At 38.4% G+C, this 14,193-nt stretch overlaps 1 protein-coding gene across 1 annotated transcript in view; it reads left to right on the forward strand.

Moving 5' to 3' along the window:
* Megf9 (multiple EGF-like-domains 9) overlaps positions 1-14,193 on the forward strand; it is a 92,740-nt gene that overhangs the window by 441 nt on the left and 78,106 nt on the right. Inside the window, exon 2 of the mRNA XM_013030107.1 lies at positions 20-248. Within this exon, the coding sequence (XP_012885561.1) occupies positions 20-248 (229 nt within the window). The remainder of the gene's footprint in view (positions 1-19; positions 249-14,193) is intronic.

Below are 14,193 nucleotides of genomic sequence, written 5' to 3' on the forward strand. Positions count from 1 at the left end.
GCCGACCGCTCCTCCCGAGGCGGAGCGCACTCCCACCACCCCGGTGGCGCCCACCGCCCTCTCCACGGCCACTGACAGGGCGCCGACCACCCCGGTAGCGACCACCGTTTTGGCGCCGACCACTCCCCGGACCCCGATCGCCGTCCTCCCCAGCAGCAGCAGCAGCAGCAGCAGCAGCAACAGCAGCAGCAGCCGCCGCGTCCCGCCCACCCCACCTGCCACCGAGCCCCCCTCCTCTCCTCCCCCAGGTGAGTCCCCGCGCTGGCTGTCGGGCGGCGGCACCCTCCCCACCCGGACCCCAGCCTCGGGCATCTAGGGTTGGGCGCTTGGCTGGAATGGTTCGTTTCGCTCCTCTGGTCTCCACTCCCCAAGGGGAGATCCAAGCTCCAGCCTCCTAGGTTGACCCTCTGCACTACCCACCTCGCCCCAGGTCTGGGAAGTCTTTTTGTCCAGCCTCTCCCCCTCCCTCTTCCTCCCCTACTCCCCCCCACCCCCGGGGCCGTGCTCTTTCGGGTCGGGGTAGCTGCTCTCGGCCAGGCATCGCATCTCTTTCCAAACCAGGTTTTTCTGGCCTTTGTCAGAAGCGATCCAGCAGGGACGCAAACTTTTGGGTTCGGCTCCACCTCGCCTGGTTTATCTAGGGGAAGTTTGAAAACCAGCAAACATCCCTGCTTCCATTCACCCCACAGGTCAAAGGCTGAGCGAAAGGGATCCCGGTTTCCTTGTTCATTTTTCTTCTTGTTGTTGTTAATATCAGATGTGCCTGTGGCAGGTGGAAGAGGTAGGGAGAGGATTTTGTTTAGAAACAGCAGTACACTACCTGAGGTCACAAAATAAAACAGGTATTATCATCCATGTTTTCTCTGCAAGTAAGTAGATTCAGTAGGTCATTTGGGGCACGTGTGTTATCTAGGTTGAGCACGTTTATAAATTAGGTTAAAACCCTTCCTTGCACTATGTATTGTCTCAATTTCAAGGTCAGGTGTTTGGTTAAAGACAATTTAAGCAGGGATGCCCATTTTTGTCCCCTTAAAAACTAGGCTGATTTTGCTGATGCTGACAGGCCAATTTCATTTGGAGTTCATACAGAGAATAAAGCTCTTCTTTCTGGTTAAAGTCTCAAGCAACGTTAGATCTCACTCCTTTCTTTCTCCTTTTATATCTAAAGTTGCCCTTAGTCAAGAAAATCTAACTTGTCAAGACTTTAGACAAGAGTTTCTGAGTTCTTTTGCTTAGAGTTGGGGTGGAGGTATGTCCAAAGCCCTTGTCTGGCTGGATCAGCTGACCTAATTCTTAGGCTCAGTGGTTTACTGTGAGTCTGGTTATGGACTTTGGACTATAATTGTGTCTGCAGAGAAATTTCCCACATGGTTATATGCTTTGATACAGTGTTGGTTTGGAGTTTGATTATTCATTCTGAAAAAAAAAAGCCAAATTTGGATTGATTCCAGCTTCAAGGGTATATTAACTAGGCCCCCCCTTTTTTTTTAACCTGTGATGATTTGGGCCTCTAGAAGAGACACTGACATATGATTAAAACACAGGAATTATAGTGGTTGAACGTATGGACTGTGTTGTCCATTCCTAGGTTAGAATTCCAGTGGGCTGTCCCTATGAAAGCTTGAGCGAGTTACTTAACCTTTCTGGCCTCCCTTTCTTCAACTGTGAAATGAAGATAATTATAGTACTTGTAAGATTGCTGTGAGAATTAAACATCTTGAGCTGAATCTGGTGGTGCATGCCTGTAATCCCAGCATTCAGGAGGCTGAGACCGAGGATCATAAGTTTGAGCTGAGCTACATACAGAGATCCTCTCTCAAAACTGTCTTTAGTGCTTAGTACAATTCTTGGTATAAGCACCATGTGTATGTTAAATATGCGTTTGACCAAGCATTTTTTTAAATAGAGAAAAGCATTTGAGAAACCAAGTAGGGACTTGCGGTGATTAAATTTTTTTTCCATTTAGCAAAATATAATGAAAAAAAAAGAATTAGATTTTTTTTTTAAAATTTCAAGCACACAGTAGCATAAGGTTGCAATTTCTTACTATGGTTAGTATCGGATAAATAACTCAGGATAATTGGTTTTCCTTGTTTTAAAAAGACACTAAGATAACCCTTTCTGACAAAAACAAAGCAAAACAAAAAACCAAAAGTCTACCAAGTGAAAAGTGAAAGTTACTGTTTTCTGGTTTCAGTAAACCTCTAGATGTTAGTAGTGTTTGCAGCTGGTTGGTTTTTTTTTCCTTCAAACTTTTTTTCTGGGCATGTATGATCATTACACAGAATATTTTAAAATAGTTTTTAGGTGGGCAGGTTTTGGTCTAGAGTGTGCAATCCCTGTACTGCAAAGAAAATTTAATTGAATAAAATAGTTTTTTAAAAATGGAATGATTCTATAATACTGTTTTACAACTTGCTGTATTAACTGTGTATCATTGATTGTATATATACATATATATTTATGTGAGTACCTTGGATCTAATTATTTTTAATAGTTGTACTTCCTATTGTCAGAATGTGTCATAATTTATTCACCCAATCTCTATACACACTTAGATTGCTTTAAAGAGTGGAGAAGACTGTTCTTAAGTTCATTCCATTTTTATTATATTTGTCTAATACTTTGATTTGAATCAATGCTCAGAATTCAAATAAATTTCAAGTGCAGTAACATTGGGCTAATTAGTATTTGCCATTTGAATTGTTCAAAGTTATTAGTATTTTCCATGGACTAACCTAAGTTTAGTTTTAGCATGTCCAACTCTGGTCACTTCCCTTTGTTTTAAATAATCTGGAGTTTTTACTACTCTGTGAAGTCACTCTGGGTTGCCAGTATCTAGTTCTCAGGAGCTTCATTAGCTTTGTGACCTGATAGACAATTTTAGGATTTTTTTTTGCCGGTCCTGGTACTTGAACTCTGGGCCTGGCCACTGTCCCTGAGCTTCTTTTGCTTAAGGTTAGCACTCTCCCACTTGAGCCACAGTGCCACTTCTGGCTTTTTTTGAGTAGTTTACTGGAGATAAGAGTCTCACAGATATTCCTGCTCCAGCTGGCTTTGAACTGTGATCCTCAGATCTTGGCCTTCTGAGTAGCTAGGATTACAATTGTGAGCCACTGGTGCCTGGCTTAATTTTAGCTTTTATGATAGCAAGTATAGACTATTTAACCAGAGCCAAGGGTTTAAATAGTAAACAGAGCTCTTTGACAGAAGAAAACTATTTGAATTTGAAAGAGCTGATTTGGCTTGTAAAGCTGGATTCCCTGGCATTAGGAAGAGAGGTTCTTCCTCATTTCAATATTCCTATAAGAACTAAGTATAATATTTGATTTGATACATCTTACAGATGCTTTCTGAATTAAGAATTTCTCTCTTGGAGACTTAGCTGAGTGTTTTTGCCTACCCCTAAGTTAGGGCCTCTCCAATGTTTATACTCAAACACTTTCTGCAAACTGAAAGTAATTGCCCAGCAAGCAGGCACTTTCCTCCCACAAACCTGGCAGAGTACTCAACTGATCGGACAGGACATTTGGGGAAGGGTAAAGAGGGATGCTGGGTCACTAGCAAATCGTAGTAAAACTCTGAAGTAATGACAAATGTTGGAGTTTTGGAATTATTGACTTCTAGGGTACAATAGGCTTTTCTATTCTGACATGGCTCTACATTTTAAGAATGTATAGGGGTAGCTGATAGGCATCGCTGTAGTTAATGATGATGGTCTTGCTGGGCCCACTGGAGGCCATGTAGAACAAGTCTGATTATCTGAGCCCTGGCAATTCTGAAGGGTTTTAGAGACAGTGATTATGCTCCTTTGGAATCTGAGCTAAATGACTTCAACTCATTTAACTGGTCTTTATGTGATATGTTTTCATATTTCTTTACTAGAGTCTCCTCTTTACTATACTTTTTCAGTCTTTCTGTGACACTCTCAGGATGTGGAAAAAACCTGGACATAATATATTAGCTGTGCTCAATTAGCTCTAGAAGAGAGGACAGTTACCTTGTTCTTTCTAGTTGTGACCTTGAAGATGATGTAGTTAAGCCTTGCTCACAATCTCTTTTATGGACATATTGGCTCCATTAAGATACCAGAATTTTAGCCAGGTATCAGTGACCCCTTTAAGCCTAGCTATTCAGGAGGCTGACATCTGAGGATCTTGGTTCAAAGCCAGCAAGGGCAGGATAGTCTGAGAGACTTATCACCAATTAAACAGCAAAAAGCTAGAAATGGAGGTGTGAATTAAGTGGTAGAGTGCTAGCCTTGAGGAAAGAGCAGCTCAGGGATAGCCCCCTGGCTCTAAGGGCAAGCCCAGGACCCATACAGAAGAAGAAAGAAGAAGGAGAAAGAAGACAAGGGAGGTAGAGGAAGAGGAGACAGAGAAGGAGGAGGAAGAAGAAGGGGAAGGAGAAGGAAAAGGAGAAGAAGAAGGAGAAAAAAGATACTAGAATCTTTTACTTAAAAACATAAGAACCTGATGGGTCTTTTTTCTCTATGGGCTTGGAAATTCTGTCCTTTTCTAAAATAACAAATGGAGACATTTACCATACATAGAGGATTGATTTGATTGTTAAATTCAAGTCATCCGTTTAGATCCCTAGTTTGTTTGTGTACTCCACCCAGTTCATTCACATTACCTACAGGGTGTTCTTATAGACAGTCAAAGGGCAAGTCAAGGCGGGCTGGTTATTCTTCCTCACAGGGTAAGAGTAAATTTATGGATGATAAAACATTTTTACAGGGTAGGGATAACAGCTTAGGTGAGTTCTCAAGGGTCTGTTTGACCAGTAATATAAAAAGGAGCCTTATTTATTTGAGATCCAGGTAATGAGAGCAAAGCCCTAGTTTGTAAATTCTACACAACATGTAAATAAAACATTTGCAATAGATTCTATTTGCTTTGTTTTCCTTTTCTTATTGTTAGTTTGGAGACAGGATCTTGCTCTGTAAACCAGGTTGGTGTGGAACACACTCTATAGCCTAGGCTTTTTTCCTTATTCTCCCTCCCAGTGCTAAGATTACAGGTGTGGACCACCATATCCAACTGTGTAGATTCTACATGAAATAATAGCATCCAGAGCCCTCCTACTCAGACTGGAAAATTCCTTTTTTTTTTTTTTAAAGCTAGTACTGGGGCTTGAACTCAAGGCTTTGAGCTCCCCTTCACCTTTTTTGCTCAGTGCTGTTGCTATGTCACTTGAACCATGCCTCTAGTTCCATGGGGAAGATGCTTTCTTCATCTTAAAATTTCCTATTACTAGGCTCAGGATCTTATTACTTATGTTTTATTTAAGAAGATACCATTTATTTTAAGGAAACAAACTGTAGAGATCCAAAGATAATATAGGTTCTTAATATTTTATTCAATTCTGGGTGCTTGAATATATTTGAGAATTTTTCAGATTTTAGGAAGTTAATAAATCCACCTTACTGATGCTGGGACAGCATCTAGTAGCCAAATATTTGAGGATATTCATTACAAAATACACATTGATTGAGATAAAAAGAGACTATAAGTAGTCTTGCATTTGAGCAGGCCAGGCTTTGTTGCCAACTATGTTCAGGGCAGGGCAGGTATTTGCCACCAAATGAGTTACAGAAAAATATTTAGTTTTGGAACTTCAAATATTTAATCGGGTCTGAAGGATGTGGACTACATAATTGCAAACACACTAAGTTCCTGGAACTATTTTAAGTGTCTTACATATGTTAAGTCATTTAATCCTAGAATAGTTAGGTCTTGAATTAGTTACTATTACTACCCTGTTTCCTTTTTTTTTTTTTCTCCTTTCCCTGGTGTTGGAGGCTAGAGATACAATTCAGGACCTCAATTCCTATTCTTATTTTCTGATAAGAGAAGACATTGTATTCTATACATTTACCCTCTTCAATGTTTTATAATGTTTTATGGTTGTGATGTTAAATTATAGCTATTACTCTACTCTTGTTTTGTCTTTAATTTTGTCTGTGATAGATAAATTTATCTGAATTCTTTTTTAGGGCCAACTCTGGGGACTTCTCAAACTTACTTCTTATTCTTGTCCAAAGTGCCTCATTTTGTATAGAAATTCCTTAGTCTGAATAGTTTCTGGAACAACATAAACTCCAGAACATTAGTTTGAAATCTTTTGAATGATGTCTTCAGGAAGCCTTTTGGCTAGTTGAAAATTTGCACATTGAAATAATCTTACTAGACCTTTTTATCTTGATTTTACTAAGGACCTATGAAATTAGAGTATGCATTACTTCTCATCTTAGCATTCCTAAACATGTGAACATTAACTTCCAGACGTCCTGGCACCCTTATAAAAAGAAAGGAAGTAAAGCATTATAGTGCTGGTTTTACTGATGGGTAAATTATGGGCAGAGAGATTACTGCTCTAGGGTACTTCATAGATCAGAAGAGGATAGAAATATAAGATATTGTTTATCTGAAAATGTTAGATGATATTTTTAGTTATAAATAGCCTTAATCTATGCCTTTTAAATTGATCTTGAACTTTGTTGTTTGTTTTCTTTAGGTATAACATGAAAGTCTATTTTATATCATAGACACCTGGTCTGTGATCACTTAAGTCTTCTTTTAAGGAAATTTATCTGGTTTTCACTAGAAACTACCCTACACTTTTGTAATTTTAAAGGGAGATTTTTTAAAAAATAGTAATGAAAAAGGTAGAGATTGTTGAGATCCCTATGTATTTGAGCAACAATAAAAATTTGCTCAGAATAATTATCCTTGATGGTGTCTAAGTACTTCTAAGAAATTCTGATTAGTATCTGAATAACCTCTCTAATAATGCCACCATTCCATAGGTTATTGTTCTACATATTATTGTTAGAGAAATCTTTCCCAATTTTTCCTTCTTAAAAACAAAATCTTCATTCTACTCTGCTTGCTTGTTTATAAATGAAAATTCTTCTATATGTTCTTCTCATTCTTGTCTCATTCTTAGCCCATTCCATTTTTTCCAGGTTCTTTTTTTTTTTTCGTTGTGGGGCTCGAACTCTGGGCCTGGGCACTGTCCCTCAGGTCTTCAGCTAAAGGCTAGTGCTCTACCACTTGAGCCACAGCGCCACTTCCAGTTTTCTAAGTGGTTTATTGGAGATAAGAGTCTCACGGATTTTGCAGCCCTAGCTGGCTTTGAACCGCATGATCCTCAGATCTCAGCCTCATGAGCAGCTAGGATTACAGGCATGAGCCACCGGCGCCCGTCTTCTTTCCAGGTTCTAGGGACCCAAATTACCCTCTCTGTTGAACAACTTACTACTTTGACCTCTCTCAGTGCCTTCTCAAAGCCTAATTCTTCCACAAGGCCTTTCTAGATGAACAAAAAGTCCTTGAAGATGTCTTGGTATCAGAATGCATGGAGTTGAAGACTTTGCACTCAGAATAAAACATGTCTTACTCTGTGATTTTATCCCTTTTCCTATTGATTTAAATAAATTTAATTTAGGTTATTAAGTCCATTTGAATAGTAGATGTCATCATTTGTATAAATATTTAGGACATGGTGCTAATTACCTCTTTTTGAAAAAAATAGAGAAAGGATTTTCCTTTTATCTGAGAATCTTCTTTATTGCTTAGATAAACCTCTTACCCTTCTCCACCACTAAGAACAAAGTAATCTTCCTCTAAAATTTTTTGTATTTTAAGTGGCATTTTTTCTGTATATGAGTAATTTGAGCTGTTTTTGTTGGTAAGTTGACTTGGGATTTATACACAGTTATACAAGGTTTAATTTGATTGAGAAATGTTTAATCTTTAGAAATGTTTAATCTATAGAAACATAATTAAATTTAATAGTGTGAACAGAGTACTTATAATAATTAACAAGTTTGAAGTGCAGTGTGCTTTACAGAATGCCTTTAAAATTCTTAGGACTTTGCCATCCATACTTCATCCTTATTGATGTATTATTTATGTGTATCAATATATACATAAAGGGCATGGGCACTCTTCCTTAACTTTTTTTTTTTTTGGGTCTGGTCGTGGGGCCTGAACTCTGGGCCTGGGCGCTGTCCCTCAGCTCTTCAGCTCAAGGCTAGTGCTCTACCACTTGAGCCATAGCGCCACTTCTGGCTTTTTTTCTTTTTGCTTATATAGTGTTGGGGAATCGAACCCAGAGCCTCATGCATGCAAGGCAAGTGCTCTACCACGAAGCCACCTTCCCAGCCCCTTCCTTAACTTTTTTACTCAAGGCTAGTGCTCTACCATTTGAGCCATACCTCCACATCTCACTTTTTGCTGGTTAATTGAAGATATTAGATATTTATGTCCAGGCTGGCTTTGAACTGGGATCCTCAGATCTCAGTGTCCTGAGTGTAGCTAGGATGACAGGCACGAGCTATCAATGCTTAGCCCTATCAGTCTTTTTAAATTAAATATACATCATATAATTTAATTTTTATGTAATACAATTGTAAATATTATTATCCTTATTTTATGGATGGCTAATACTTGGATTTACGAAGTTTAAGTAGTTTGCCCAAACCTATCATGTTTCTCAAATTCTATTGAGGACAGGGATTTCTGTCTTGTTCACATTTATATCATCACAGTCCAGCCCCAAATTAGATTCTCAATATTTAATGACTTACTGGCCAAAGAAAGAACACTTAGTAGCTACAGTAGGCATAGAGTATATGCTTGAGGAAAATAATGTAATAATAGCTTATCTCTTAGTTTAGAAATGCACTTTTATCTAACTTACCTCATTGGCTTATAATAATAGTATAAGAACCTATTACTTTTGCAGATGGAGTTTTTTGAAATCTAATATATTACATTAATTATTAACTTGTTGTTACATAACCTTGTCCCTTCTATTTTTCTTAAAGGAAGAACAACAATAGACAGTGAACATCTGATGATGTTTGTAGAAAGAATAGCTAAAGTTGGAAAGCTGAACCCTTGTCTTTAAGCCATGGAACTCAGGGTTTGTTTACTAATCCTTTGATCTTGAGCAAATGAAATGATAGAGGTAGAATTTGTTTATACTTTTTAAACTGCATTATTTGGGTAATTGAGCTTCCTTAGATGTGTTTAGGAGCTGGGATAGGGACTAGAGAGTCCGGGTGAGTTCACATGTAAACCACGTAACCCCTACCTCTCTTCCACATCACTACCTACACTTTAATCCATTCTATTATTATTATTAGGATTTAGTCTTTCACTAAAAATTTTTTTTTGTCAGTTGTGGGGCTTGAACTCAGGGCCTGGGTGCTGTCCCTGAGCTCTTTTGCTCAAGGCTGGTGTTCTACCACATTGAGCCATGGTGCCACTTCTGGTTTTGAATGTTTTAATTGGAGATAAGAGTCTCACAGGGACTTTCTGCCTGGGCTGGCTTCAAACCGTGGTCCTCAGATCTCAGCCTCCTGAGTAGCTAGGATTATAGGTGTGAGCCACCAGTGCTCACCTCACTAAAGATTTTGGAAATATAAATTCTCCTACTCTGATATCCTGAGATAAAGAAATTATGGTTGTTTCTGAACTATTACACAGTTATTACAATACTTGTATTTGGTAGCAAGATACATAAGAAGAGAATTACACAAAGTATTAATTGGTTAAAGCTAAGTAATGAGTTTGTGGATAACTCCAATTGTTTCTTAGTGCTTTTCTGAAATTGCCAAGTTTTTTCTATGAGTTTACTTAGTTTTAATTTTATAGTGGTAAAAATAAATGAGTTAAGATGAAGAAAGGATAAACTTGGTCAGTCTCACATGAGATCAAGTTGGATGATGTCACACAGAGCCATTTACCTGTACTTTCTATGTTTGACTCAGCAAATTTAGTCTAAATCAGAAATATTTGCTAAATATTTGCTAAGACTTGATTCTGAAGAAAAGAGACTGGTGAGATTGTGTCCAAAGGCCTGACAAAGCTTAAACTCAGGGTAGGGATAACATATGTAAGATTTGGTACAGTTAGGGAAGGTTAACTGAAATCTTTGGTAAGCGCTAGAAATGGAGAACTGATTTTTTTTAATTTTGTTTAGTAAATGGAGTTTAAAACGTGTACTTTAATATTAATTGAAGCAACTTATTCAAATAGATATAGTTTAAAACATGCAAAATTTGAATTCATGGCCTTGTTCACAGTCTCTACCAATGGAAGATCTTTGTTCCTTCTCTTAAAAACACAGACACTCCCACCCCCAAATTTGGTTTCAGTCTGTCCCATATGTTTTACAATTAGATCAGATGGGATTGCTTTTATACTGGTAATATAACAGCTGTTCTATATGATGCCTTGCCAGGGAGACTGCTAAGCTTCAAGGGAAGGGGAAATTTATTCATTGGAAAGAAGGAATGTGTTCTGCCTAGTCAGAAAGAAAATGATAAGGAGTAGAAATGTTTTAGCCAGGATGTGGAGTGCTAAATAGCTTTTATTTAGTAAATGTTATACTCTTTAGATAACTGACAAAAACGTATTGCATTGTATGCTTCATAGAAACTAGCATGTTAACAGGGATTAGTTCTTTTTTTTAAACCTAGCACTTTTACTTGACACACATATGAGCAAAAAGAAGTTAGAGGTAGTATTGTTAATTCTAAGGACAACATAATAACATAATATTCCCTCCTTTTTAACTTTGGTAATTATTTTGTGTGTGTGTGTGTATGTGTATGTGTGTGTGTGTGTGTGTGTGTCTGTTGGTACAAGTGCTTGAACTCAGGATCAAAGTGTTCTCCCTTAGGTTTCCGCCCCCCCCCCCCAAAGCTGGTGTCTGTCACTGCCATCTTTTTGCCATCTTTTTGCTTTTTCCATCTCTGGAACTTTTCTGTTCAGGCTGGCTTTGCACCAGGATCCCCAGGTCTTAACCCTTGAGTAACTAAGGATTACAGATGTAAGCCACTGTTGCCCAGCAGTAACAAGTCTTTAAAGAATAAACTAAAAAAATACTCTAGGAAGTGTTTAGATGGTGGTCACTTTGAAAGAAACAGCATGAACCAAATAGCTTTTTAGGTTCTCTTTAGTTTTATCAATCATTCATAAGAATGCATAAGAGTATGGGAAGGGTTACTGGAAATTATGGGAAAGAGGAGGGGATGCTTGGCATTCCAATATTCTGCTTTATTTGTGCATTGAGGCTTGGTTAAGGTAAGACATTGGATTTTTTCTGCTGTAGATTTCATGTCTGATTTTTATGTTCCTTATGATCCTACAGTTCTATGAGCACAGCATTAGCAGTAAAACCCTAACATCCACTGATGTGTGTGGGTTAATGAATAGTTATGCAGTATACCAAACACACAAAACATTTTAGTTGTTGGGTATTATTATACCGAATTGTTGGTATATTGCCTGCAAACCTAGCCTGTTCAACTGGTTTTAAATTTTAAGTTAGTTTGTTGCATCAACTTGTCCACAAAGTCAGGGCTCAATGGTCTAGATAATAGTGGAATGGCAGCTAGAAGAACTGATTTCCAGTTTTTCTTTTCATTCATTTTGTGCATTATTAAACACTGTTTTCATGGTCCTGTGATTTAGTTTAACTATAAAATGAAACCTATTACTTCTAGTGTTCCAAGATTTTTGAGAACATATAAATTACTTGCTTTTTTTTCTCTCAGATACAAGGTCTTTGTAGAACTCAAGCTGTTTTCTGATATTTTTCCATAGTACATGGCTTATATTGGTTTATAATATAATGTAAATAAAATAGCTCTGATTAAAGATAAATATACACATATGCATTTACAAATTGCTACATATACAATATAGTTTATAGGTAATTCAGTTTTATAATCAATTATGCTATGGTCTTGGAACCTTTATGTTACCTTGTTGTTGTTTTTTTGTTGGTTGTGGGGCTTGAACTCTGGGCCTGGGTGCTGCCCCTCAGTTCTTCAGCTCAAGGCAAGCACTCTACCAGTTGAGCCACAGTGCCACTTCCAATTTTCTGGAGGTTAATTGGAGATGAAAGTCTCATGGACTTTCCTGCCCAGGCTGGCTTTGAACCATGATCCTCAGATCTCAGTGTCCTGAGTAGCTAGGATTACAGGTGTGAGCCACTGGGACCCAGCTTATGTTAGTTTTAATGTTTTGAAATAGAATATCTTTTGAGGTTGAAAGTAGTACTATTGCTGCTATTATTATAATTTAACCTTTTAAACTTGTTTTTCTCTTGTTTCCATTTCTTGGAGTTCATTTTGTAAAATGAACACATAGCTATTGAGCCTTTGGGATCTGCTCTATGAATATCCTCCTTTTAGCCTATTAAACTTTGAGTGCTTACTGTGTTCAAATCACCATATTAGTGCCTTTTAATAGTTTCAGAAAAACTACTCCATAAAGATTTTATCACAGAGTTTAATATTTATTACTGCATATATTACTCTATTTTTCATTGCAATAAGTGAGCTACTGTAATTTATTTGTTATAAAGGCAAGGGTGTACATTGGATTTAGCACTCTGAAGTCAAATGTTTGAAAGATAATATGAAAACAATTCACCTCATTTAAATTATCTGTCCTGTCATCAAAAAGAGCACCACTCTATTTTGGATAGTGACTGAGGACTCCACAGCATGCTTTACTTGAAAGTTTGGCAGAACCAGGGACCAGTGACTTGTTTTCCTGTGTCAACTCCAGCACAAACATAATCATTTTGGGTTCAGGTTGGCCTCTGAAAGCATAAAGACACCTGGAACCAAGCCAGGCATTTGATATGTTTAATCCTGAGGTGAGAGTAGTCCAAGTGCCCATCTGCCTGGCTTTTACACTAACAAAACGCTGAGTGGTATGCTAAAGAATATGTCAAAGAATGGCCCTGGCCTTCCAGAAACTCTCATCTACCTTACACAATGATATATGTTCTCTGAATTTGTAACTTTGAAATCAAAGCAACAGTGAGCCATAGTGTTATTGAGTAGGTATTAATTAATAAGTCTATGTTGATTTACTAATGCTTAATCATCTGTACATACTTAGTAACTAGCACATAGTAAACACTTAGCTGTCATTATTATTGCATTTTATTACCTTTTTATTGCATTACTATTGCTTTTTATTACCTATTGACAATGTTTGGAAATCAGCAGAGAAAACTTTGGTAATTCTATCATAATAAATTTACCCTTTTTTTTTCTTTTGTTGCTTGTGGGTCTTGGACTCTGGGCTTGGGTGCTGTACCTGAGCTCTTCAGCTCAAGGCTAGCACTCTACCACTTGAGCCACAGCGCCACTTCCAGTTTTCTGGTGAAGAGTCTCATGGACTTTCCTGTCTGGGTTGGCTTTGAACAGAGATCCTCAGATCTCAGCCTCCTGAGTAGCTAAGATGACAGGTGTGATGAGCTACAGGTGTTGGGCTATTACCTACTTTTTTTTGACATAGTGTATACACTGTAACACACTGTTAATCAGGAAGACTAGCACATTGTTACTGTTCTCTAACAGCTAGTTCTAAGGTGTAGGGTAGGGAAACTATGCTTGAAGCAAAGGCTACCTCCTATCTTTTCAGAGTTGCCTCAGTCAAAGTAAGAATTCCCTCATACTGCCGGGCGCTGGTGGCTCACGCCTGTAATCCTAGCTACTCAGGAGGCTGAGATCTGAGGATCGCAGCTCAAAGCCAGCCCGGGCAGGAGAGACCATGAGACTCCTATCTCCAATAAACCACCAGAAAACCGGAAGTGGTGCTGTAGCTCAAGTGGTAGAGGGCTCGCCTTGAGCTGAAGAGCTGAGGGACAGCGCCCAGGCCCAGAGTTCAAGTCCCATGACCAACCAAAAAAAAAAAAAGAATTCCCTCATACTATCTTGACGATACAACAGTAATAGTACTATTCAGAATTGGACTACATGTAAGCTATTTGTGTGTGCGTGCACGCGGGTGTACATGTGTGCTAGTACCAAGGGCTTGAACTAGGGCCTCATGCTCTCAGCTTTTTTGCTCATAGCTGGCATTCTGCCACTTGAGCCATACTTATTTCTAGTCTAGCTCTTCTGCTGGTTAAGTGGAAATAGAGTCTTGTATATTTTTCTGCTCAGGTTGGTTTCAAACCACCATCTTCTAAGTCTCAATTTCCTGAGTAGTTAGAATTATACACATGAGCCACTGGTGCCTGGCTACTATTTTGAGGATGTAAAGATGGGTCTTTAGGGAATCTTTGAAATAGCTATTATTCAGCTCTGGCAGATGTATTTTCCTCTGGGATCTTTTTGTAGGTATTAGATACCGACCACAAATAGCCTAG

The sequence above is a fragment of the Dipodomys ordii genome, unplaced genomic scaffold (genome assembly GCF_000151885.1).
Source record: "Dipodomys ordii isolate 6190 unplaced genomic scaffold, Dord_2.0 Scaffold127, whole genome shotgun sequence".
Classification (NCBI taxonomy): domain Eukaryota; kingdom Metazoa; phylum Chordata; class Mammalia; order Rodentia; family Heteromyidae; genus Dipodomys; species Dipodomys ordii.